Source organism: Diceros bicornis, chromosome 6 (assembly GCF_020826845.1).
Source record: "Diceros bicornis minor isolate mBicDic1 chromosome 6, mDicBic1.mat.cur, whole genome shotgun sequence".
Classification (NCBI taxonomy): Eukaryota; Metazoa; Chordata; class Mammalia; order Perissodactyla; family Rhinocerotidae; genus Diceros; species Diceros bicornis.
Window position 1 is genome coordinate 13483354 of NC_080745.1, and position 26987 is coordinate 13510340.

General features: G+C 52.9%; 1 protein-coding gene across 3 annotated transcripts in view; it reads right to left on the reverse strand.

The window, feature by feature from the left end:
- Positions 1-1118: 1118 nt before the first annotated feature.
- Positions 1119-26987, reverse strand: part of OGDHL (oxoglutarate dehydrogenase L) — a 31977-nt gene continuing 6108 nt past the window's right edge. Inside the window, exons 5-25 of one of the 3 annotated variants that reach the window (XR_009220409.1) lie at positions 23041-23143; positions 22510-22625; positions 22208-22362; positions 21225-21371; positions 19336-19426; positions 16457-16636; positions 16016-16144; positions 14968-15147; positions 14510-14662; positions 13848-13950; positions 13018-13146; positions 11710-11860; positions 10478-10605; positions 9378-9556; positions 7742-7813; positions 7505-7630; positions 7327-7399; positions 5773-5936; positions 5444-5598; positions 3654-4990; positions 1119-1541 (exon numbers count right to left, since the gene is read on the reverse strand). Coding sequence is in view for 2 of the 3 variants with exons in the window: in XM_058542864.1 (XP_058398847.1) it covers positions 4867-4990; positions 5444-5598; positions 5773-5936; positions 7327-7399; positions 7505-7630; positions 7742-7813; positions 9378-9556; positions 10478-10605; positions 11710-11860; positions 13018-13146; positions 13848-13950; positions 14510-14662; positions 14968-15147; positions 16016-16144; positions 16457-16636; positions 19336-19426; positions 21225-21371; positions 22208-22362; positions 22510-22625; positions 23041-23143 (2658 nt within the window). In the remaining variant the exon portion in view is untranslated. Of the gene's footprint in view, positions 1542-3256; positions 4991-5443; positions 5599-5772; positions 5937-7326; positions 7400-7504; positions 7631-7741; positions 7814-9377; positions 9557-10477; positions 10606-11709; positions 11861-13017; positions 13147-13847; positions 13951-14509; positions 14663-14967; positions 15148-16015; positions 16145-16456; positions 16637-19335; positions 19427-21224; positions 21372-22207; positions 22363-22509; positions 22626-23040; positions 23144-26987 lie in introns of those variants that run through there. The other 2 variants (XM_058542864.1, XM_058542865.1) reach the window with 2 other exon arrangements.

Sequence of the window (26987 nt, forward strand, 5' to 3'; positions counted from 1 at the left end):
GGACATAAAAGTCTTAAACAGCATTACCAACCCACCTATCTAATTGGTATTTCTGACAAGAGTCCACACAAACAACAGCAGAATAAACATTCTTTTCAAGTTTACAAGGAACATCACCAAGATAGACTATATTCTGGGGCAAAAAACAAGGCTCAGTAAATTTGAAAAGGATTGAAATAATAGATATGTTCTCTGATCAAAACAGAACTAAACTGGGGCCGGCCCCATGGCTTAGCGGTTAAGTGCGCGCGCTCCGTTACTGGCGGCCCTGGTTTAGATCCCAGGCACGCACCAACGCACGGCTAGTCCGGCCATGCTGAGGCCGAGTCCCACATACGGCAACTAGAAGGATGTGCAACTAAGACATACACCTATCTACTGGGGCTTTGGGGAGAAAAAGGAGGAGGACTGGCAATAGATGTTAGCTCAGGGCCGGTCTTCCTCAGCAAAAAAAAAAAGAGGAGGATTGGCATGGATGTTAGCTCAGGGCTGATCTTCCTCACACACACACAAAAAAAAAACAGAACTAAACTAAAAATCAATAACAGAAAGATATGAAAAAAAATACCAAAATATTTGGAAATTAAACCATGTATTCCTAAATAATCCATGGGTCAAATAAGAAATCACAAGGGAAATTAGGAAATGTATTTCACTGAATTAAAATGAAAATACAATCTACTAAAACTCGTGGGATGCAATTAAAGCACTGTTTAGAGGGAAATGTATAGCATTAAATATTTATATTAGAAAACAATAAAGGTCTAAAATCAGTGATCTAAACATCTACCTGAAAAAACTTATAAAAAAAGCAAATGAATCTTAAAATAAGAAGAAAATAAAGATGAGAGCAGAAGTCAATGATATAGAAAATGAAAAAAAAAAAAGAGAAAATCAATAAAATCAAAGTAGGTTCTTTGAAAAGATTTTGAACAACTCCAGTCAGAATTGTCAGAAAAAAAGAAAGACGACACAAATTGCCAAAATCAGGAATGAAAGAAGACATCACTACAGAGGCTACAGACATTGAAAGAATAATAAGGGGATACTACGCACAATTTTTTTTTCCAATTTCTTTTATTGTAGTAAAATATACATAACATAAAATTTACTATCTTAACCATTTTTAAGTTCACAGATCAGTGGTATTAAATACATTTGTGATATTATACATAACCACCATCCACCTACAGAACTCTTTTCATCTTGCAAAACTGAAACTCTATACCCATTAAATAATAACTCCTCATTTCTCCCTTCTCCCAACCCCTGGCAACCATCATTCTATTTCTGTCTCTATGATTTTGACTACTCTAAGTACCTCACATAAGCAGAATTATACACTATTTATCTTCTCGTGACTGGCTTATTTCACTCAGTATAATGTTCTCAAGTTTCATCCATGTTGTAGCATATGTCAGAATTTCCTTCCTTTTTAAGGTTGAATATTCCATTGCATGTATATACCACATTTTTCTTATTCATTCATCCATGAGTGACACTTGGGTTGCTGTCACATTTTAGCTATTGTGAATATGCTCCTGTGAACATGAATGTACAACTATATCTTTGAGACTCTGATTTCAATTCTTTTGAGCATATACCCAGAAACAGAATTGCTGGTTGATTCTATTTTTAATTCTTTGAGGTACTGTCATACTGTTTTCCACAGTAGCTACACCATTTTACATTCCCATCAAAAGTGCACAAGGGCCCACCACTTTCTCCTCATCCCCATCAACATGTTTTTTTGTTGTTTTTTTTTTGATAGTAGCCATTCTAATGAGTGTGAGGTAGGATCTCTTGTAGTTTTGATTTTCATTTCCCTATACAATTTTATGCTAATAAATTCAACAACTTAGTGAAACGGACAAATTCCTTGAAAGACTCTATTACTTTGCTAGGACTGCCATAATGAAGTATCACAGACCGGGTGGCTTAATCAACAGAAATTAATTTTGTCACAATTCTGGAAGCTAGAAGTCTGAGATCAAGGTATCAACAGGGTTGGTTTCTTCTGAGGCCTCTCTCCTTGGCCTAGAGGTGGCCATCTTCTCCCTATGTCTTCACATGGTCTTTCTATATGCATGTCTGTGTCTTAATCTCCTCTTTTTATAAGGACACCAGTCATACTAGATTAGGGCCCACTCTAACCTCCTCCTTTTAACTTAATTACCTCTTTAAAGGCCCTATCTCTGAATTCAGTCACATTATGAAGTACTGAGTTTTAGGACTTCAACACACGGATTTGGGGGAGGCATAATACAGCCCATAACAGATACAAACTACCAAAGCTCACTCAAGAGAAAAGAGATAACAGGACCAGCCCTAAATTTATTAAAGAAATTGAATTCATAGTTTAAAACCTTTCCACATATAAAAATCCAAGCCCAGGTATCTTCACTGGGGAATTCTACCAAACATTTCAAGAAGAATTAATACTACATCTACATAATCTCTTCCAGAAAATAGGAGATGATGGAACACTTCTCAACTGATATCAAAACCTGACAAAAACATTACAAGAAAAAAAGCTACAGAACATAGATATATGTTCCCTCATAAACACAGATGCAAAATTCTAACCAAAACTTTAGCAAATCAAGGCCATCAATATGTAAATGGATAACACATCATTACCAAGTAGATTTATCCAAGGAATGCAAAGTTGCCTTAATACTCAAAAGTCAATCAACATAATCTACCATATTAATTGACTAAGAAAGAAAATTATATGATCATTTCAATAGATGAGGGAAATATTGGTAAAATCCTGTTCCTGTTCCTTATAAAACTCTCAGCAAACGGGAATAAAAGAAATTTTGTTCAACCTGATAAAGAGCATCCAAGAAAAAACTTTGGTTAACATCATGCTTAACGATGAAAGACTAAATGCTTTCTCTCTAAGAACAGGAACAAGGCAGCTTCTTATAATTTCTATTAAACATATTAGAGGAGGTCCTAGCCAGTGCAATAAGGCAAGAAAAATAACTAAAATGCATAAAGATTGTAAAAGGGGATATAAAACTATTTGGAGATGATATGATTGTCTTTGTAGAAAATTCAAGGGAATCTATTTTTAAAAAGCCATTATAAATAGTAAGCCTGATCACATCATATAAAAATAAATTGCATTCCAATATACTAACAATGAAAAATTAGAAATTGAAATTTTAAAAATACCATTTATGATGGCTAAAAAAATTTACAGATAAATTCAACTAAATATTTGTTACATCTGTACACTGAAAAACTATAAAACATTGCTGAGTAAAATTTAAAGATATAAATAAATGGAGATATAGAACACATTCATGGATTGGAAGGTATTTCTCCTGAAATTGATATATAGATTCAACATAATCCCAATCAAAATCCAAGCAGGCCTTTATTGTAGTTTTATAATCAACCTTAAAATTAGGCAGTGTAAGTCTTCTGGGTTCTTCCTTTTCAAAGCTGTTTTGGCCATTTAAGTACTTACATATAAATTTTAGAACCTACTTGCCAATTTCTAGAAAATAGTTTAATGTAATTTGGACAGGGATTGCGTAGAGTATAGATCAATTTGGCAAGAATTGATTCTTAACAACATTAAGCCTTCTAATCTATAAACATGAGATATTTCTCCATTTATTAGCTCTTATTTAAATTACCTCAGTGTATACATTCAGTGCACAGGTTGCCGCACCTCAACGCCATGGTCAGTATTTCTGGGTCTGCTCCATGGGAGAGTCCTCTCTCCCGTGTTCTCCTGTAAGACTCTTCTTCCTTCAAACACCACCTCCTCCAGGGAGCCTTCCTTGACTCCCACAACCCTCTGCACTTCAACCTAACTGGTAACTCAGTGAATTAAACTGTTTACACATCTCCCCAGCTGGACTCCTGAATTGGAAGAGCCAGCACACAGACACACACCTCTTTCACCCCAGGCCCCAGCGTCTAGCACAGAGGAAGTGCTCTGAGAAGGGGATAAATGAATAAATGACTTGCAGAAAACAAAACATCTCCCTTGTGCTGAGGCTTCCCCAGCATCTTTGCTGGGCTACGACAACACAAGCCTAAGGAGTGGAGACGCCCACAGATCTGCAAACACCGCCCGGTGCTCCAGGGAAAACCGTCCAATGGAGGCCAACATTCTATTCTCCACATGTTGAGTTTTTTCTTTCTCCCCATTCCCTGCCCTCTCTAAACCATTTGCCTCTTCCACCAATTTTACAACATGAAACAAAAACAGAAAAGCTCTCTGAAGCATTTTTTTATTTCTCTGTTATTTGGTTTTCTACTTCAGTACACGTGAGCTGTGGCTGTATTTCACACAGAAGCTGACATATCTCATTACGACACGCCCCATAAAACAGAGCACAGATAAATCGCCTGGCATGGTCCTGCTTCACCTGGGTGTTATTGCTGAAATCTCTATTTCTAAGAGCACGAAAGAGAACATCCCTTGAATCTACAGATGAACAAAGACAGGGTGAGCAGCAGCCAGATCTGCCAAGATGGGAGAGAGACCAAAAACACAGGCTCCTGGGTGGCTGTCTGCAGAGACATGAACATCTCAGATGGAGAAGCCACATAAAAATTCCAGAAAGACCAGGGCAGCTGGGGAAACACTCCAGAACTACATCCCATCTATCAGACCCCTCTGGCTTTCTCCGTCCTAACAGATCCTGAAATAAACGCAAAGGTCCAAGGTGGCATAATACCGAAGCCAGTGGTGCCTACTCTTTGGCCTTAATCACTGTGTACCTTTCATCCTGGGGCCCCTGACAGCCCCTTTTCTGGGCAGGAGCACCGCCCTTCCCCTCACCAGCCCCCTACGTCCCCAGCCAACACCCTGCAAGACCAGGCAGGCCGTGTCCAACTCTAAAAGGTCTTGCCCTCAAAAGCCTGGAGATCAAAGGCAGTATCCAGAAACTTCTTCAGAGACACCAGGTGAGTGTTCCTGTTTCCTGTGGCCGGTGCAGCTGCTGGGTCACGACCAACATACCTGGGAGAGGAGAGTCAAGCTAAGAGCAGAGGTGGGCGTGGCCAAGCTCCTGCCCCAGGACTGCATGGGTCTAGTCCTTGTCATCATCCTGCTGTAGACGTGAAGACCTGAGGCTCCAGGAGACTAAGGAATTGGCCTAAGATCAAAGGCAGGAGATCTGGGACATGCAGGAGATTCTCTAATTCAGTTCTAACTGCAGAACAAAATCAAGGTTTACTCTCTGTAAAGTGGTATTGACAGGGATCTCTGTTGAGGAAGCCAAACTGTCATTGACAGTCATAGGGCCAGGGGGGACTCTGGGGCCCAACCCCTCAGTTTCTAACGTGGCCCAGACAAGGGCAGTGGCCAGTTCCAGGTAACATGGCAAAGGGGGTGGGCAGAGCCAGAACGGAGCCTCAGGCCTGGCAAAGGTGAGAGGTAAGTGGCAGGCACCCCCGGCACCCAGCCTCGTACCATATGGGCCGTGCCCGGCTCAGGATGGTCATGAAGCGCGGGCTGATGTAGTCATAGTAGCCCATGTTCTTGTGTTCCTCTTGACACCACACCAGCTCCGCAGCTCGGTACTTCTCTGCCTCTTGCTTGATCAGGTCAAAGGGGAACGGAGAGATCTGGGACAGGCAGGGAGAAAGGGGAGCATAGCCAGGGAAAGGGGGGCATGCCCCCAGGATGGCAGCCACAGCTACCCTCACAGGCCCCAGCCCTGGCCCTGCCTGACACGCTGCCCAGAGCCTGGGGCTGTGACCTTGTCCATCACTCTGGCTGGGCAAGGGGCTGAGGCGTACCTGCTCCAGGCGCGTGATGGCCACCTGCTCCTCCAGGCCCTGGCTGCTCCGCTCCTTCACCAGGTCGTAGTACACCTTTCCCGTGCAGAAGATGAGCCGCTGCACCTGCTCAGCAGCCTGCGCTGCAGCCCCATCCTCAGGAATCACCCGCTGGAAGCTGGTCCCTGGGGGACCGACAGGGCATGGCAGGGGCATCGGCTCCCAGAGGGGCTGGAGCAGCTGGGGAACCAGGCCCGCATCCTCGGCACCCCCAGGCTCTCCCTGGCCACTGAGACTACCCCAGATTTAGATCTGTAGCTGCAATGGGCACCTCTTGAGCCAAACAATGGAGTAGGGGACAGAAAAAACCCTGAGATGTCACTGGGAGAGGGGTGGAGATAGGAGCTGGAGCCAAGAGCAGAGCCCTGGAAGCATCAACATTTAAGGTGATGAGTGGGGCTGGGGTGTGATGGGGAGAGCCCCTGAAGAGAACAGAGAAGGTGACGTTACGCCCCCATCTGATGGCATCCTTGTCCGAAACCTGCTCGCATCCAGTTGTACCCAACTCTTGCACGCACTCCAGCCACCCAATCACCAAGCTGGGAGGTGAGCTATTGTCTCTCTGCACTTCCCCCTCCCTCAGCCCCGCAGCCCAGCCCCCAGCTCTGAGTCCTGTCCATTTTTCCCTCCTGAGATCACGCCATGTGGCAGGTACCAGACCAAGCACAAGGCAAAAACCTCTGAGGAAGCTACTGTAGTGTCCCCGTGTCCCAGGTCAGGACGTTGAGGTACACAGGGTTACTGGCTGCCAGGCCCCACCATAGAAAAGCCAGCAGCAGAGCTCAGCCCAGGCGGTCCAGCTCCAACGTCAGAGCTCTGAACTGCTGGCTCAGCTACCTGCCCACACCAGAGGCGACACCCAAACACACACAAGTGAAACACACACACTCGTCCCCATCGCTGAGGCCCTTCCTGGCCAGCCGCTGCCCCACCTTACTACACAGGACCGTTTTCTGAGACAGCTCTGCTCTGTCAAGCCTCGGGGCCCCACACGTGTCCCTCCCTGATCCTCCACTGGTCATATCTCAGTTCCAAAACCTGGTCCTTCAGGTGCTTTATCTGACCTCCAACTCCCAGGTTAATGAGGCTGAGAGCTCCTGGAGGGGCACCGGGTCCCCAGGGCCAGTAATGTCTGTTTGGCGCATGAGTGAAAAAACTGATGAATGAATGAATGATAGTCAGTGCCCCCCCAACTAGGCACACCTCCACCAGGCCTCCTGCCTCTAAGTTTCTCTGGCACAGCCAGGCTGGCCCTGCTGGGTGGCCTGGGGCCCCAATACACTCCTCTGTCCCTGGTGCTTGGCCCAAGTGACCCATGACCCTAGCTGGACCAGGTTGGCTGGCCACAGCACCAACTTCCCAACCCAGTCACTGGGGGAGACCAAGCTGGGAGCTGCTGCAGGGCCAACAGAGCCACAGACAGAGGTGAGGACAGAAGAGCCCCAGGATCAGAGGCCACATCACAGGCCACCAGGCCCCACATTAGCCGCCTCCCCAACATGCCCAGGCACGTACCAGACACCATTTGGTCAAAGCTGGACTTGGCCTCTGGGTGCCTCAGCAGAGATTTGGGTGTGAAGATGATCAGCTGGAAAGGAAACACGTGTCCAGCTGCCCGCTGCCTCCGCCTGGCCAGGGCTCCCCACATTTGGCACCTGCACTGCTATGGTGATGACAGGGACGGGTGGCTCACCGGCTTGCGGAAGGGCAGCAGGATCTGTCTGCGCAGCACGTGGAAATAGCTGGCCGGCGTGGAGCAGTTGACCACGATCCAGTTGCAATCATAGAGCTGGCGCACCTCGAAGTCCTCGGTGAACGCCTGGGGGGACAGGGAGCGGCTGGGAGGTGGCCCGCCTGGGGCACCCAGGCCCTGGCCTTGCGGGCACAGCAGGGGGTGTCCTTGTCCTGGGGGAGGGCAGGCAGCACTCACAGGGTAGGCATCCGAGTCATCATTGCTCATCTGCAGGAACCTCTCTGGCCTCGCTGAGGAGTGCTCCGGGCCCTGGAAGCAAACGCCAGACGGCCCAGCTGGCCTGAGTCGGGTGGAGGGTCTGTCACACAGGACAGACACCTGGCCTTGCAAGGACCCGGGGCTCAGGGGAGAGTCTGGACGGCTTCTCGGAGGAGGTGCCCTCACTCTGGAGCCTGCACCACAGGAAGGAACCAGGAACGTGGGACAAGAGTAGGGAGAGCATCCTCAGAGGAGGGTCTGCCAGAGCCAGCACACATGAACACGCGGGGCAGGAGAAAAAGGCAAGAAGACCAAGTTGAGACACTCTTTCTCCAGAACGTTCTGACCTACAGAGCGGCCGTTCACTGAGCGCTGCTATGTGCCAGGCACAAGTCCAGGGCCCTACGCACGATTCACTAATCCTGAAAGCAACCCCACGATGCAGACACTTTCCTCCTCACTTCACAGAGGAAGAATGTGAGGGGCAAAGAGATTTAAAAGCAACCCCAAGGTCACCCAGCCAGAAGGGGCAGATTCCACCCCAGGTCTGACTCCTACCTGTGCCCTCGCCCAGGCGGGCTGCTCTGCTCCAGGAGAGCAGCAAGATGACCCCGCACTCCAACCTGGCTCCCCGTGAGACAGGATCTGACCTGTCCCTTAGTGGGGACGCCCCAAGAACCCAGCACCACAGGCACAGCCAGGCCAGCCCAACTCTCCCCACCCCGTGAGCAGCCAGCCGCCTTTATCGCTGGGTGACCTTGGGCAGGTCATGCCACTTCTCTCCTCCCATGTGAAACGGGAACAGGACTGACCACCTAGTCCAGTCGGGAGGATTCCACAGATTACACAGGGCATGTAAGGTGCTCGGCACAGTGAGTCTTGGCTCTGAATAGCCACTGAGTGACGACAGTAGTGTCAGTCCCTGACCGGATGACCAGTCCAAGCTGAATGCGTCCTCAGGGACATCCACTGCAGCCCGAGCATCCGGGGCAGGACGGGATTGCCCCAGGTCACAAAGCTAGGCAGTGGCTGAGCACGCCCTGCTCCGTGCTGCCCCTGCAGCCAGTACAGCCCGCCCATCCCCGACCTGGTCAGGCTGCACACCCACTGGGGTGGCATCTCATGATGCTCTCTGCTCCTCCCCAGCTGGCCTGCACATCCTCCCTCTCCCCGATGTGTGACTGCACAGGCTGGTCACCCTGGAGAGGACCAGAGGACAGGCAGTACTGCACGGCATAGGTTCAAATCCTAGCCACTAGCTGTGTGACCCTGGGCAAGCTACTCCACCTCTCTGTGCCTCAATTTCCTCATCTGGAAAGTGGGAGCAGGACCTACTTCATTAAGTCGTTGTAAGGACTAGATGAGTTAACATACAGAGAGAGTTTTAAGCAGAGCCTGCCACACAGCAAGCTCGCAGATGTGTCAGCTATTTCTACTGCCTGTAACAGCAGCACCATCATCGTCTTCAGCAGCAGCAACACACACCTGCGCAGGCCTCACCTGAGCACACCGTGTGTTCCAGGAGGCTGGGAGGTGCATACCCCCGAACCCTACAAGTGGCCAGGGGTCTACCCACCCTCTCCCACCGGCCCCCGGCCCCCACGGCGGCCCTCACCATGCCCTCCATGCCATGGGGCAGCAGCAGCACGATGCCATTGTGCCGCACCCACTTGGCCTGACCCGTGCTGATGAACTGGTCGATGATGCACTGGGCTGTGTTGTGGAAGTCACCAAACTGAGCCTCCCAGAGGACCAGGGCATTGGGGCTGGCCATGGCATAGCCCAGCTCAAAGCCTAAACAGAAAACACCAAGATAGAGCCTGCCACACACTGTCACCAAGGGGTGGTGGCTCCAGCCAGACCCAGCCCTTCTTCATACACCCTCCCTGCGCCACCCATCCTTCCCAGCAGGCCAGGAAGAGCCCAGGGACTCCTTCAGGCCCAAAGGCTAGGATCTCCCTTCCTGGGAGCCCACAACACGCCCAGAGATGCCACCCTCAGCCCTGACCTCATGTATGGCCAGCTTCAGCCTTATCTAGGCCAGAAGCCAAGTCCAAAGACACTCCGGGGAGGCAGGAGGGGCCGTCTGCCAAGAGAAGCCCTTAAAACATGTGCAGGGCTGCTGACAGGAAGGGGCAGGGACAGCCCCAGAGGCAACTCCCCAGAGGGAGTGGCTGGTCTCTGGCGGCGTTCCTGCTTCTGGGAGAGGGCAGTGAGGGAGGCAGCAGGCCAGCCAAAGTCAAGCCAAGAGAGAGAGGACGGGGGACACAGGCTGGGAAGCCCGGGGCCTAGGGAGGGGACCTCAAGACAAGGCTCCTGTGTACAGGGCACAGGAGGCGAGGTGGGGGTCAGGAATGTGGGGGGTGGAGGGGGCGGCCTGGATCAGGGCCGGGCAGTGCCTGCATCCCACAGTGAACTCAATGGGGTTTTCTGTCTGGGCCACTGGTACCCAGGGATGGGCTCTGGTATCCTCAGAGCCCCCACCCAGGCAAGCAGAGGCCCCCAACTGGGCTCCCTGAGGGGCCAGACAAGACAGGACGTCATCTCCCACGTGGCCTCAGGTGGGAGCAGCCCAACCACTGTCCCTCAGGGCTGTCTCAGGACCCAGGTCCACCCGGAGCCCTCTGAGCCTCTCCAGCCACTCCCCCCCAGGTCCTGACCCTGGCTCCCTCCCAGCCCCCGCTGTCTTGGCCTGCAGACAGAGTTCTGACCTACCCAGGACTCCATATTCCGAGAGGGAGCTGTTGCACACGGTATAGGGGGCCTGATCAGGCCACAGGTGGTTCATGGGGACACACGTCCTCCGGTCAACTTCCTGGTCATGGAGAACATGGTGCCGGTGACTGGAGAGAGAGAGAACAGGAAGGGCTGGAGGGCAGGTGGACTGACACCTGTTCACCCAGAGAAGGTGGGTCGGGCAGCAGGAGGCAGGCAAGGCTTCATCAGTGTGCCAGGAAACCTGACAGTGCCACAGGATGGTGACACCGAGAGGGCCCTGGAAAGCTAGACTGATCTGGTCCCTCCTGCAGGCAGCCTCCCTGGCCCACAGTGGGGTGGTGTCCACACACAGTGCACTGGGGGTCTTGGAGCACAGACTTGAGTTCTCAGCTTCTCACCTAAGAAGGGACCAATGAGACCCGCCTTCTCGACCTCCCAGGTGCTGGGCAGAGCCTGAGACCCTAGGAGGCCACACTTCTGGGGTGCTGCCCACCCCACTACCCCTTTACCCCCTCGCCTGCTCTGCCCAGGTTCACAGGAAGCAGGAACCCCCAAGCCTGGTGAGGACTGACACGTAGCTCCAGGTGCAAGGGAGTGGCCCCTTATGCCCCTGGCTGGAGCAGGGCCAGCAGTGATGAGTGACTGGGACATGAGAAAGACAGTTCGTCAAATCCTGGAAGCCATATCGCCATGACTCATTAACACAGCAGTGACCGAGTCGGGATCCATAACATCTGGGGCCCCAAAGAGAGGAAATGGGATGGGGACACTGACAAGTGTAAGGTCCTTCATCTGGACTCAAAACTCAACTGCAAACAAGCAAGATGCGGGGGCTGGCTTGACAGCAATTCATAAAAGAAAAAAATAAAGGCTCTTGAGGACCATAGATGGCCACAAAGCATGACATTAACCAACAGCTTGGGCCAAGAGGTCAGTTCGGCACACTTGCACACAGGGGTAGAGAGGAGGCCCAGCGGCCCTCTGGCAGCTTGGCCCAAGGGTGGGGACTAGGGATGGTGATGGGGTTACCTGTGAACACCTCAGCCAAACAAGGGCCTCCTGGGCACCGCAGACAAGGCCCAGGGAGAGGAGGAAGGGCCGGCTCCACTCCGGAGCCCCGGGCTAACCCTGGGAGACCCAGGCACAGCTGAGCTCTCAGCGCCCCAAAGGCTCAATGGGGACAAAGCTGACACCCAGAGGGCCTGGGGCCCAGAGCCGCCTGCCCTCACCTGAATGTGCCCCTCTCCACGTCCTGCCCGCTGAGCCGCACGTGGATGCCCTCCTTGAGCAGGGAGCCGAAGGCCATGTACTCTGCCAGCGCCCAGTCCACCGTCCGCTTCTTGATCATGTCCGCACGGCCCCGCAGGATGCGAGAGAGGCCTGCAGGACAGAAAGGCCAGCTTGAGAGACACAGGGGCATGGCCACCCCACCTGAGACAGCCATAGCACCAGGGCCCTGATCCAGGCGTGTGTTTGCTCAGTGTATACACCTCCCACAGGAGGCCCAGGGCCAGGAACACGACCTCCAGGACCCCCAGTCCAACCAATACAATGGGCAGACCTGAGCCTGCCATCCCCACCAGCCTCCCTCCCTACAGGAAGGAGTAGGTACCACTGGGTGAGTGTCTGCCACATGACAGGCACTGTCATAAGCATCTGTGCACACTGAGTCGGGTACATTCCTCATAACCCCACAAGGGTGGTACCGGCTGTCCCCACTCTCCAGATGAGAAGACTGAGGCTCAGAAGAGGGAAGTAATCTACTCACGATCACACAGCTATAAAGGTGCCTGGATTTAAGCCCAGGCACCCGCCCATGCTGGGCTCCAGTCAGCCTCACACCTGCACAGACCCCCTGTGACGTGCACACAGAGTAGGCACCCCAGGACACCTGGGCCTCTAAGTATACTGTGGAGGAATGCCCCTGGAACTCCCACAGGCTGATCACAGGGTGTGTAGGCGCCCCACTACTGCCATGGCGGCCCACCAGGCTGCCTGAGCAGAAGCCATGATGGCCACAAGGTGCCAGCCAGTGCAGCCAGTGACTACCTACTAGCCCAGCTCACCCAGGAGCCAAGGAGTCACCCTCTGTCATCCACCCAGGCCCCCTGCAAGCCCAACGCTCCCATCTTCAGGACATTCCAGGCCCAACCTGCAAGCCCAACTCTCCCATCTTCAGGACATTCCAGGCCCAACCACCCCCTCCATGGGAAGCCCTTGCTTCCCTGCTCTCCTTCCGCCTGACCCAGGGACGCCCCAGCAAAGCCACTGGGAAATCCTAGGTGCCTGGCCACTGGCTCCCAGCTGGGAGTGTGGCGTCCGCATCTGCCCGCCCTGAGCGGAGCTGTTATCATGGGCACCTCACCGGGGTGGGGGGGGGGGGCAAACAAGAACAAGGCTCTGAGAGTTCAGCTGCTCAGCCAACAACCAAGCGGGGACGCAGACCAGGCCTCCCTGACCCCTGACGTCATCTCCCACGGGGCCCGATGTCTGGCCTGGGACAGTGGCCCGTGCTGGAGCCTGCACAGCAGCCTCACCCATGTGGATCTTAAAGTCCTCCAGGGGCACAGAGCTGGCCACGTCGCCAATGTGGGTCACCACGTCCTCAGGAATGCCCGTGGCTGGGCAGGTCATGCTCTTGGGCTCCCCATCCACATTGAAGAAGCCTGAGAGGGCAGAGTCTCCATGAACTTTTGGGTGGCGGTGGGGCCCCAGGTCCCCCCAGTCAGCCTGCCTCTGCAGGACTCAGGGGTCAGCCCCTTACTTAAGCCCACCAGGCACTCAGACTCCACCTGAGCCCATCCTCAGGGCCTGTAACAGCTGACAGCTCCAGCTCCTGCTCCCACACCTACCCCACATCCCCCCGCCCCCGGGCTCCTGCGCAGCCCCTCCCTGGGCCCAGGGGCAAAGCCATCCGGCTACAGCCCACGGAGAACCTCTGAGCACCACTTCCAGGGCTCCAAGAGCTCAGCTGACCCACCAACAATCAAGTGGGGATACAGGCCAGGCCTCCTTGACCCCAACGCTGTCTCCTGCAGGGCACGATGTCAGGTCTGGGACAGTGGAGCACCCTCTGAGCACCCCGCCCCAGGGTGCTCTCCACCGGTGTCCACCCGCCCTGGCCCAGCCCTCACTTCCCAGAGAGCAGCTGGTCACACGTGGTCTGAGGGCGATGCCGTCTCCCCTCTATTCTGGTCTACCCCCACCTGCAGGAACCGGCCCCACAAAGCCCCAGGGATCTCAGGGACAGAGCCTGCAGGCCCTGGGCTGGGCGACGACTGCCCTCATCCAGGGCCACTACGGTCCTGGTCCCAGTGTCAGACCCCAAGGCCCAGGCGGATGGCTCCCAGCCGCGGCACTCACTCACCGGGCCAGGGGGAGTCCAGCCAGTGCTTTATGTGCAGGATCTTTTTATCCTTGGATCTGCCGTATGCCTCCTCACAGATCCGGTCATAATCGGCGATTTCTTCCTGAAATCAGGATGAAGGCACAGATTGAGTCAGTGATGCCTTGGGCAGCCAGAGCTGGGGGGGTAAATCCAGACTTATAAGTCCTGGTCCCCCTCACCAAGTTGTAGTTCTGTCCGCTGGCCTGCAGGGACCTTGTGGCCAGATGCTAAAGTCTCAGAGTTTAAGGGGGATCCCCCCTACTCAGCAAGGGACTTGGAGGAGACCTAGGAAAGACTCATAGTCCTTGCTCTCTGAGCTCCCTGAAGGCAAGAGGACCAACACATCCATAGACAGATGTGGGACAAACCCAGCTCAGGGTCACCTCCTGCAGGAAGCCTTCCTAGACTCCTGCCTGAGGCTGGACTTCCCCACATCACAGCATTCACTGCAGCCCACTAGGCTGTAAATGTCTTTGGTCCTCTGTCCCCCTTGATAACATGGGGCTGTTGAGGACAAGGACCATATTGGCTACTTTCTTAAATCGCCAGTGCCCAGCACTGGCCTGGCGACATCAGCAACCACCCCAGGGTCCTGGCTCCACTGAGGCTTATCCCAGGTGCTCAGGAACCCGCCCACCCACCTCAAACTCCTGCAGGGTGACCACGCCCTCGGCGATGAGCTTGTCTGCATACTTCTTCAGCACAGGCACCTGTCTGTGGATCTGCTTGTACATGAGCGGCTGTGTGAACATGGGCTCGTCCATCTCATTGTGGCCGCGACGGCGGTAACAGACCTGTAGGGACAGTGGGGGGAGAGGGGGCTCAGTCCCTGCCCTCAGGCAGTGTGGTTGGCCTAGTCACTGCACAACTGGGGCACATCTGGCAGGCTATACCTTTTGAGGCCCCTGAAACCCCCCACCACCCCCATCACTGAATGCCCCACCCCTAAGCCTTTGCACAGATTGCTCTTGACAGCACAAATCTTCCATCCAAGAAGCATCCCCAGCCCTGACTGCTGAAAATGCTGCAGACCTGACCTGCTCAGCAGGGCAGGGACAGGCTGCCCACCCACCACCTTGGCCTCGGCCCCCAGACCCACCAGGTCCACCACGACGTCTTTATTGAAGGTGTTCCTCCATTCAGCCGCCACACTGCACACGTATATCACGGCCTCTGGGTCATCTGCGTTCACGTGGAAGATGGGCGCATTGACCACACGGGCCACGTCAGTGGGGTATGGTGAGGAGCGGGCCACTCGGGGGTCCGTGGTGAAGCCAATCTGCAGAAGCAGGAGGGACAGGCAGCGCCTCTGTTTAGCAGAGCTAGAGCAGTGGCTCAAGGAGCTGGGGCGGTGGGGGCCGGGGCTGTGCCTCGAGGACCATCAGGTGTGCCCAGGAGGCACGTGGGACATGAAGGGGTAACAGGTGAATGGCCTGAAATCAGACACAGCGGCAGGTGCCACGCGGATGGCAGCACCGCCTGGGGAACCGTGCCTGCTCTTTTCTCCTGCCATCCTTTTTATACACGGTAGCAGTGAGGAGCACAGGCCGGGGGAATCCCAGGCCCACCAGTTACTATGTGCACAATCTTAGGCAAAGAACTTAAATTCCGAAGCCTCAGGTTCCTCATCTATAAAAAGGGCTCATTCAATTCCTACCTCACAGGGTTATTCTGTGAAGATTAAATGATTTAAGGCAGTTAAGCCGGGGCTTTATAGGTTCAGAAGAGCTGTTAATAACCACAGCTGCCATACAAGCAAGGCCTGTGACAGTCGTGTTCTACGATGGACTGGCGCCTACGAGCTAAAGGTAGCATCTAGCTACATATCCAGCCTCTGTGCTAGGCGCTGGTTACACCTGCATTCCTTTACCCTTAAAACTTTCTCCAAGATCTACACATGGATGTATATCTCTCTATACGTGTGTGTGTACATATATATACATGTATGTATAGCTATATATCTCCCATTTCCACAGGGCAGGAAACAAGGCTGGAGAGACTGGGCCTCTTGCCTGAAGTCACATGCTGGTAAGTGGCAGAGCAGTGGGATTAGAACCAGGACCATCTCACTCTTACCCCCAAAGTGCTGCCTCGATTTCAGAGATAGGCGACCCTGAGGAGGCCTGGCATTCAGCCGAAGCCCTCACCTGGTTGTTGACAACGACATGCACGGTACCATTGGTGGTGTAAGAGGGCAGGTCGCTCAGGTGGAAGGTCTCGTAGACCACCCCCTGGCCAGCAAAGGCGGCGTCCCCATGGACCAGGATGGACATGACCTGTAGAGCAGGATGTGAGCCAGGAGGAGCCCCATGCCCCAGCCTATACATTCCAGCCCTGCCCCCTGTACTGCAGAGACCCAGGGCCCAGCCTCTCAGAGCCCATCCCTCAGAGCCCACCCCAGTGCCCACCCCTTACGGCCCAGGCCCTCAGAGCCTAGGTCCTCAGGGCCCAACCCTGAGACCAACCCTCAGAGCGCAGCCCTCAGAGTCCACTCCTTATGGCCCTGCCCCTGAGAGCCTAGCCATCAGAGCCCAGGGCCTCAGATCCAGCCCCTCAGAGCCCACTTCTCGGGACCCAGGTGAGCCCACCTTCTTGCCCTGGGCATCCCCACGGTAGAACTGTTCTGCCTTCGTCTTCCCCTGCACCACAGGGTCCACGGCTTCCAGGTGGGAGGGGTTGGCCACAAGTGACAGAGTGATAGTCCTGTTGGTGACTCGGTTGATCCTCTCATGATACATGCCCAGGTGATATTTGACGTCTCCAGAGCCCTGAAGGTTGAGGTGAGCTGAGATGAACCCAGCCCTTCCATCCCAGAAAGGCAGACGGGCAGATACACAGGCCCACAGCAGGGCCAGGACAGTCTCTGATTCTGCTTCCCAGGGCGGCTGTGCTGTCCCTGACCTACACCCTCTTCCTCCCACCCCCACCCCAGCACACCGCCCCTCCCTGCCCTCCAAGCTGGCCTGAGAAAGGCAGGCAGGTTCCCCTGGGCCTCGGCTCATAGGCCAGACCAGCTGCTCCTCTATCAGAGCACCTGAGCATTAATGACCACAGAGGGAGTCGGGGAAGCACCACCAGGAAGGGGCTGGCCAGTGGCAGTGGAGGGAGAGAAGTAAAGAACAGATCACAAGTGGTGTTGAGACCACGGGCCAGGCCTCTGGGCCAATAGTGGAGCTGGACCCCTACCTAACTCCTTCCAGCACAAGAACCAAAAATGCACACGCAACAGACGAAGCCGTAGTTATCAGAGGAAAGTGTGACATGTTTTATGGTCTTGGAGTAGGGAAGGCCTCTCTAAACAATGTACAAACCTCAGAAGCCATAAAAGATAAGACAGCTAAAATCTAATAAATTTGTCATGGGGGAAGCAAATCTATGCAGTGTTTAAGAGAAAAAAATCAAGCTGAGAAAAATATTTATAAGACAAATGCAGGCAAAGGGCTAACTCCCTCAATACATAAAGCACTTCTATAAGTCAGTAAGATAAAGCCCAAAAAACCCATAGGAAAATGAGCAAAAGCCATGAAGAGGAATTCATAGAAAAAGACATATACGTGGCTTAAAAACACGTTAAAAGGTACTTAAATTCATAACAAAGAAATGTGTTAAAATGCAATCGTTTTTGTACTCATCATATCAGCAAAGATGCAAAGATTTCACAGAGTAAGGGAGCACGGGGGCCTGGAACCCTCGCACACACCGTGGGTGGGCTCGCTGACGTCTGCAAGCTCTTTGGAGGGGAATTCAGTCCTACCCCCTCAGCTCCAGCCACTGTATCTCCTGGGCACCATCTCACAATATACTCATACATGTGTGCAGACACTCATTCCCGCAACCTAATGCCCACCGGCAGGAGATGGTGTAAACCAATGGGACACTCGAGCTCGGGGAGCTCCATGCGCTGCTATGAAACAGGGACAACGTGCTGAGAGGCATTGCAAGCCACTCCCCTGGCCTTTCACGATAAGGCTGTACAGGACAGATATGTGTGTTTGTACAGGCGCAGAGCATTTCTGGAAGCACACACCTTAACACAAACAAAAACCCACCACAGTGGGGGCCAGCCCAGTGGCGTAGTGGTTAAGTGCACGCGCTCCGCTCTGGCAGCCCGGGGCTTGCAGGTTTGGATCCCAGGCGCGGACCAACGCACCGCACCGTTTGTCAAGCCATGCTGTGGCGGCATCCCATATAAAGTAGAGGAAGTTGGGCACGGATGTTAGCCCAGGGCCAGTGTTCCTCAGCAGAAAGAGGAGGACTGGCATCAGATGTTAGCTCAGGGCTAATCTTCCTCACAAAAAAAACCAAGAAAACTGGCCACAGTGGAGCCTCTGGGAACAGGAAAACAGTCTCACCAGGGAAACTCACTCTCTATACTCTTTTCTTTTTGACCAATGCTCATATTTCTTTCTCAATATAGAAAGAAAAAACTAGTAAATGTTTTTTTTAAGTCTCCTCTGGCCAGCTTTTACAGTTCACACACATGGCATCTCTCTGACTCCTCACCTCCACCCCGGGGGCAGGGGCTGCTATCCGCATTCTACAGAAGAGCAACTGAGGCTCAGAGAGATGAAGGCGCTGGACCAAAATGAACGGGATGGCGGGCAGATTCTAGGCTGGAAACCAGCAGATGTGGATTCTATTCCTGCTCCGGCCTAATGTGCTGGATGACCTTGGAGCAGTCATTTAGTGTGATTCGTTTTAACAAACCAAGCACCTGTGCTGGGTGCTGGGGCTTTGGATGAGGTCCCCGCCCTCACCCTGTTACCAGCCTGGAGGGGAAAACAGACACACACACATGTGCACGATCTGGAGAAGGCCGGAACGGAGACGGTTCTGAGGGCAAAGGGGGCACAGAGGAGGGTGTGATGGGTCCGCTGCCTGGAGGACCAAGAGAGCCTCCAAAAGGGGAGACAGACAGGGCTGTGAAAGCAGCAGAGAGCTGAGGAGAGAGGAAGGCCATCTGGGCTGAGGGCTCAGCATGGGCAAAGGCATGGAGAGTGAGGCGTGCATGACGTGTATGCAGGCCAGGAAGGGGGTGTGAGCAGAAAAAGGTTTCTTCTGCTCATCGATGGGCACAAGAAACCATCCTGACCTGCCAAGGCTGTCCTGGGCAACCAGGGAGTGAGGAGGCCCTTCCAGGCTGGTGGACAGAACTTTGTGCACAGAAGCACAGCCACACAAGCTGAAGTGAATAACTTCAGGCACTGCCCTGCACCTCTCTGGTCCTCAGTTTCCCTAGCTGGCAAAGATTATCCAAGGGCTCTCCCAGCCATCAGAGGCCACAGCACCTGCTCCAAAATGCCTCAGCAGCCTCACACAAACACCCCCAGCCTCTCTCCCACTCTTCTGCACGTCTGTCCATGTTGAGGTCTGTCTGAGCCTGGAAGCTCCCAGCCCAGCCCCTCCCTAGTCCACCTCCCAAATACCTGGCTCTCCAGGAGCTCAGGGACCCGGGCTTGGCACCCACCTCGTCCGCCGCCTCCAGCTTGGGGTCAAACTGGCAGAAGATCTGCTCCAGGTCCTTGCGAATGACGTTGGCCAGCACATTCAGCCTGCCCCTGGAGCCAGAGGGGGCTGGGCTCTCACCTGGCACAGAGGCCGCCTCCCCTCACAGGCTCCAGATTCGCCATGCTCCCTGTCCACCTGGGACCTATCAGAATCATTTGGGGGTTGGGGACAACCCCCTCAGTAGAGCCCAAGTGAGGCCCAGCCCTCTCATTCTATCTCAATCTACGAGGCATGTCAGTGGTCCTGGCCCACCAGCTCCCTGGGCAGGAGACCCCCCTGCACGTCTCAGATTCAGGAGGCCTTCGTGAGCAGGGAGCCACCCAGCCTCATGACAGGATGCCACTTCCCCCCACCAAAAAGCTGAGCCCAACCCAGTATCTTGACCTCAAACTGCTAAAGCCTCACAGCTGATCACACATGACCCCCATCACCCCAGCCGCATCCTGGAGCAGGACAGGAGAGAGGGGACTGGACTGACCCTAAGATCAGAAGTTCTCAGGGGACCTGTCCAGGGGAGCTGAGGTCCAAGGGGTGGGGGAGAGGAAAAGAGCCAGGGACCAGGGATTCTCCAGTCCAGCCTGAACTTCCCCTGAGGGAGCAGTTTATTCAGAGGTGGGCCTCAGCTTGATGAGAGCAGAGAAGATGGCTCAGAACTCGCCCCCCATAACCCACCAGCAGACACCAGCCCCAGGCCCACACACACCCTGGCCCAACCTCCAGCCCTGCACGGCCCTGCGATGAAAAGGCAGCCCTCTTCCAGGTGGGCCTCTCTCCCACTCTGTGGGGGCAGGGCTGTGGGGCCACAGGAGCCATATGAACACCCCTCAGGCCCTTTGGGAAAAGCCCTCCAGCCTCAGAGGCCCCTCCCCCACCATGGAGGCCTAACCTAGAACAGCCCCTCGTCCCCCAGATGCCTCCTCAGGCCAAGAGCCTGCCTAGTGCCATGATGTGGTCGCGGAGCCACCCCGACCACCCAGCACCATCCTTTCCCGCAGTTCCACTGAAGCCACGTGGGCCCATACCACCTCTGACCACTGGGTCAGCTCTGCCTAACCCTGTGACTGGACACTATGCATTTCCGGGCCCCTCAGGGCACAGAGCCCGTGACAGGCAAACCTGTGGCTCCCAGCAGGCCAGCCCACAGGAGGGGGACCCTCCTCACACTGCATCTGGACACCCCTTGTGCTGACGAGATCCGGGGCTAGCCCAGCTGTGAGCAGCCGGAAACAGTCACAGGAAACACCAGGCTTTGCTGCCCACACTGCTCAGCATGTCCTCTTATGCCCCATGCAGCAGGGCCCCTGGCCACCTTGCTCTCTGTCCCCATGCTGTATTCCTCATTAGCCCACAGGCTCCAGCTCAGACATAACTGCCCAGCTGCCAGGCCAGCCTTCCAAGTCTTTATCAAGGTCACAGGGAAATGTGTAGTCAGCTGGCAGATGGGGAAAGAGACTCTTGGTTCACCTCCAGAGACCTCCCTCTAGGGGATGCCAACCTGGGGCCACCTGCCCAGGCCCTACCCTCACTTCCCTGGGACATGCCCCTCCACATCTTCTTGTCCTCAGGAACTCCACAAAGATACACCCCTTTTTTGAAATCTAGACCCTCCTGGGGACAGCGGCAACACAGTGAGAGAGAAACTCAGTCTGAGAGAACCTGGTTAGTCCCTGGCTCCATGTGATGAACAGGCCAGGGCCCAAGGACTCGGAGAACTTTCTAGGCCATTCTGCCTCTACCCCCACGTCCCACCAACACCCCTGCTCTGATTTTCATCCCCTCCCTTCTACCTCAGTCTTCTGGGCCTGGAGGAGAATGCACAAGGCTGTGGAGGGAATGGAAGGGGCCCACCTGTGTGGCATCCCCAGGATGACATTCTCAATCCCCATCTCGCTGGATTTGTCAATGATGGTCTTGAGGGCCGGAATCATGACCTCACAGCCCTCCAGGCCAAACCGCTTCTCTGAGGACCACTTTCGGGCCAGGAAGTCTTCAAACCTGCTTGGGGAGAGAAGGAAAAGGATGGAGAGGCTGGGGCTCACAGAGGCTGCTCACGAGGGCCTGGATCAAGATGCCCAGGATAGAGGACGATGCAAAGCCAACTCCCTCTACACAGCCCAGGACCTGCCACGGACACCACGATGTCCCCACGAAAAAGCAGCACAGGTGAGGGGAACACTGGGGGCCCCTCCAGCTTAACCAAAGACCTCTGCCTGCATCCATTCCCAGCTACCACACTCTCTCACTTCCAAACTGTTCCAACAAGCCATCTCGCCCTGCTCCCAGCCCACTGCCCTCCTGCACCACATGCACCACACAGGGCTCTCTCACAAGGCCCCAAAGACCCCTCACGGCACAACTCAAACTCCAGCCCACACCCCACTGCTCAGGGATCCACTCTGCACCAAGCAGCTGGACCAGGTGCTCCTCCAGGCCCCTCAGCCCTGGGCAGACCCAGCTTCAGAGAGCGCCGTGGGCAGAGCAGGCGGTGCCCCACTTGCAGGGAGGCCCTGCTACACGCATTCCATGCAGAGACACCTTCCTGCCCAAACATTCCCACAACCACTTTCCGCCACCTCCACCCAGGCTTATTGTGTCCCCTGCTGTCGTGTTCTCCTGGTACCCCATCCCTGCCCACCTGCCCAGCTCTGCCCAAGACCTGGCCCCAATGCTCCTAAGGGCCTCCCTCAAGCCAGGGGTAAGGCCCATCCAGTCCTGCTTTCCCTTGCCAGGCACCCTCCTAGCTTCTCAGCCAGGGCCTGAACATCTCGTACAGCCCTGGAGCAGGCCCCTCTAGCCACTCAGGCCGGCCGGGGCGGCACTGAGGGCCTCACCTCGTGGAGCGCACCAGTCGGGCCAGCAGAGTCCGCTTCTCCTCGCTGGGGAACTGCATCACGCCAGGGGTCTCAAACTTCTGCCGGATCCACTGGCACTGCTCCACATCGTTGATGAACATGAACTCCAGACCGATGTGCTGGCAGTATGTGCTCTGGGGGGACAGGTGGGGACTCCACAAGGAGCCAGGAAGAGGGACAACTGCCCTGGCATCTGGAACAGAAAAGGCAGTGCCCTCCCTCCCTCTAGCACACTCCAGAGGGCTCCATCAGGTGTGCCCGACACACCTGCCTGTGCTCACCTCCAAGCGCCGAATGATCTCCCGCAGAGAAAGGGTGTGTTCAGAGCCCCCAATAAAGGTGGTTGTGGGCAGCTGGAACTCCTTATCCAGGTCAGCCTCCCGCAGGTCATAGAAGGCTGGAGAGGCACACGTGGCAGAGCCCAGGCAGCAGAGAGGAGAAGAACGGGAGGTCAGGCCCAGGTGGGGTCCAGACCCCCCAACACTTCCCCAGCATCCTCCCCCCAAGTCCTGCCTAAAGCTTAAGGACTCTCTGTCATCAGGGAACAGAGGGTTGGCACCAGACCCTAGCTTGCCACCACGAGGGGGCCCAGACAAGTCTCTCAAGCTTGCTGAGCATGGTGTACCAGCTAAGGAAGATGGGGTGACATCTCTCACAGGGACATCATGCAGTAGGTGGACAGGGGCCAGAAGAAAGCCTCCTGGGCACTCGCTGGGCCCCAGGACCCAGAGGCACCATGGGCTCAGAGCCCCTCATCGGGCCACAGGCACCAGCAGGCTCTGGCATTGCCAGGAAAGGGTATCAACTCTCACCCAATTTATCGATGGTTGTGATTAAGTCTGAGGGCACAAAGGAGTCCAGGTCTGCGTCCAGAATGCCCAGGGGGTCCAACTGGGCCACATGGTGGCCCCGGATCTGGGAGAAGAGGAAAAGGTCAGGGCCAGGCTGGGACCCAGCTGGACAGACCTACACCAAGAGCAAGGTCTGGGCCCCAGCCCCTCACTTCCTGCTTTAGAATTTCAAATTTCCACACGTCTCCAGCACCCAGCCACTGTACACTTGTCTATGAGGCCCCCACCATGGCCACTGACGTGGCAGGAGCTCAACTCTGTTTAAAAGTACAACATGCAGCTTTCAAAAATAGGAAAGGATGCACACACAAAAGTAGTTACTACAGTAGTATCAGGAATCACAAATTTCTAGAAACTTCCCAAACGTCCATCAACAGGAGACTGGCATATGGATATGAGAAATCCACTCAGGGGAGTACTATAGAGCTTTTAAAAGGAATGAGAAAAATTCCTATCTGCTACTGTAAGGGAGACTCCACAAAATATTGTTAAACAAAAGAGCAAATCATAAAAAGATGTGTGTGGTAAACTACCCATTATCTAAGAAAGAGGAGATACAAGGAAATATATGTATTTGCATATATCTATATATATACAAATAAATATATGCATTATAAGAATAAACCATAAAATAAGAAAACCTTAAAATAAGAAAAATTATTATCTATGGGGCAAGGACAAAATAGGGTGGAGTGGCAGGGCTAGAAGCTAGACTTTAAGAATATCTCTTGATTTGAAGATTTGACTTCGGAATCTTGTAAATATTTTCTATCACTATAAAATGAAATTAAGTTTTAAAATTGAAAGTAAAACAAAACAGGGGCCGGCCCTGTGTCCTAGTGGTTAAGTTCGGCACACTCCCCTTTGCTAGCCCAGGTGCAGCTTCCAGGTGCAGACCTACACCACTCGGTGGCGGCCACGCTGTGGTGGTGACCTACATATAAACTTGAGGAAGATTGGCACAGATGTTAGCTCAGGGAAAATCTTCCTCAGCAAAAAAAAAAAAAAAAGGAAGAAAGAAAGAAAGAAAAATAAAACAAATGAATTAATGCATCCATTTGGTGGCATAACTACACAGAGAGAAACTATCCCAATTGACTAACAGAATGTTCCCTAAAGACAGACAGAACTGCAGGGAAAAAAGTTCATAAATGCATTTCTATTACCAATCAGTAGTGGTAATCAGAATTGTATTCTGAGACTGTTGTGTGGGGGCTGTGGGAAAATCAAGTAAGTCACTGTATTGGCATCTTTGAGAACCTCTATTTTTGGCATCTTTGAAAGCAGACGGTGACATAAGACTGATGAGGTCAAAGACAAACTCTAAGCCTTGCATTTGAAGCACGCAGAAGCATCAGTATAAACCCACAATGTTTGTTAGCTTTTAAAAAAATACATGTTTCCTGGCTCTAACTGCTGAAAGGGCCCAGAAGTCATAACCAAACCAACAGCAGTGAACAGTCCCAGGCTCCCTGGAGAACTGGCTGCTCCCGGGGCTGGGCAGAAATGTACAAGACGAGTTCGGAGCATCTTGTCACACCAGATAACAGAGGGATGCTCAAACACTGCTGGGGCCGGGAGGAAGGACACAGTTTGAGCAATAATAAGGATAAGATCTGCAACAGATTGAAACTCATCAAATATTTAAATTCATGCATTCATATCATACTAACAAAAGAAGAAAAACTTTCACTGGCCATCTTTGGAGGATGCTAGGGAACCACCTCATAATTCTGAAAATCAGTCAATAAAAGGAAAAATCAACATTGATCTTGCCTTTCCTATACAATTTTTACCTCAGGATAAACAGAGCTGACAAAGGGAAGTTTCTCCTGATAGAAGTATTTCAGGTAATAAACTAAGCAAGAAAGAATATCACCATTTTTACCACCGCTAATGAATTAGTGTGTCCAGGAAATAATCACCCAGAGCTGCTACTGATGAAGTGCCCGTCACCACCAGGAAGCTGATATTGAAACAAACAAACAAAAAAATCAAACCTACACTGGATCAAATTTCTAGATCTAACTACCAATTCACAGAAATTACACAAGACAAAGGGACAGATGAAGTGACACCATGGGGATGCAATCAGCAAAATCAGACTCAGAAAAACTGTACAGGACAAACAACCGGGTTTCTTCCACAAAAAAACAACAATTAAAAAAAATGGCAAGAAACACAAAAATAATTAGAGAGGAACCTGCAGAGTCCGAGAGACGTAGGAGCCGTAGCAACTTATCACAACCTGTGGCTTTATTTGGATCCTGATTCAAACAAGCAGGAAAAAGAAATCATAAGACGAACAGGCAGACATGAAGACCAACTGAACACTAGACGACACGGATTATTGTTGGGTTTTTCAGGGGTGATAATGGTATATTTTCTAAAGAGCCTTTATCTCATGCTGAAACGTCTGATGAATGAAATAATTATGATGCCTGGGATTTGCTTCAAAATAATCAGCGGCCAGTGGGTGGAGGCAAGAGGTGGGTAATAGATGAATGCTGTATTGACAGGTGGGTAGTAGATGAACACTGTATTGGTCCTGTATTGATGGGTGTGGGGGTTGACTACACAATTCTGCCTTTTATATGTTTGAAAATGTTCATAATAATAAGTTTGCAGTTTTTTTCAGTACTGTGTGCAGCTGAGTCAAACCAGAACTCTGCCTCCTACAGGGCCTGTGAGGGGCTGCAGCCCCCTTGGCAGGTGCTCGCCCACAACAGGCACAACCTCTGGCAGACTTTACCACGCAAATACAGAGTGACAGACCTGAATCCAGAGACTACCCTGCTGGACGGACTGGCTCATACCTGGGCTTGGCTAAAGAACAAAGAGCAGCTGAAGAGCTGGGAACTGTGCTTAGAAGACCAGGCCCTCAGGCGGCACTCCGAATGTTACCTTGTATTTAATACAGAGTTTTACAGTCCTTGTTCTTTGTTTGCAAAGTCAATGGTTCAATCACTTTCTGCTTCTTTCAGCCAGCCAAGAAAAACAGAATCATCACTACTGCTGTTTGCTCGCAGGTGGCCCACAATCCACGGGTCCTGAGGCCAGCAAGGGGGGTCCAGTCTTGCTCTCTTCCCTCTTCCTTCCCAGCATAGCCAGTGGCCAGGGAGTGCAGGTCCATCCCACGCAGAGAGCCTCAGTCAGAGGCAAGGCACCATTTCCATTTGCTAATGCCCACACCACCCCCACCACCCCCATTCCTGCAGCATGGGGTCTCTGCCAAGGGCCATCCTTCTGCAGGTCTGCAAGACAAGTTTCTCTTAAGAAACACCTTCTGCCACTGATTCCCAGAGACATCCCAACCGATTACACTCGTTATGGAGTGAACACCCAGAGCAGCTCTCCAATGAATCCTGTTCGGTTAAGACCAAGAACATGGAACGTCATCAGGACTCTGACAGAGCAGGGGCCCAGCCTGGAAAGCCAGCAGGGGACAGCCTCTCTCCAGAACAGAGCAGCTGGTATGGGGAGAGATGTTTACTGAACTATTCATTCATTCCACAAACACCGCTTAAGCACCTGCTGTATACAAGTCCCTGAACTCTTGGAACGCTCAGTCAAGAGGAGAAAACAGATAGCAACAAGGCTCAACCTACTCAACTTGCATTCAACACTTACTGAAATTGATTACTAAGTACTCCTCTAGGTACTTAGGGCAAAGTGGTGTGTGAGACAGATAACATTCCATGAGAAAGACCACACACAAACACACACATACATTTTTCTGTGTAGAAACAGTACACAGAAAAATACCAGCGGGTAAGTGATATGAATGGTAACGTGACAGAGTCCCAGGAGAAGCGAGAGCCACCCGATAGAGGACTTGGAGAAGGGCTCTCCGAGGAGATGATGCTGGAGATGAGCGAGTCCCCTTCCCATCAGCAGCTGGCCACACC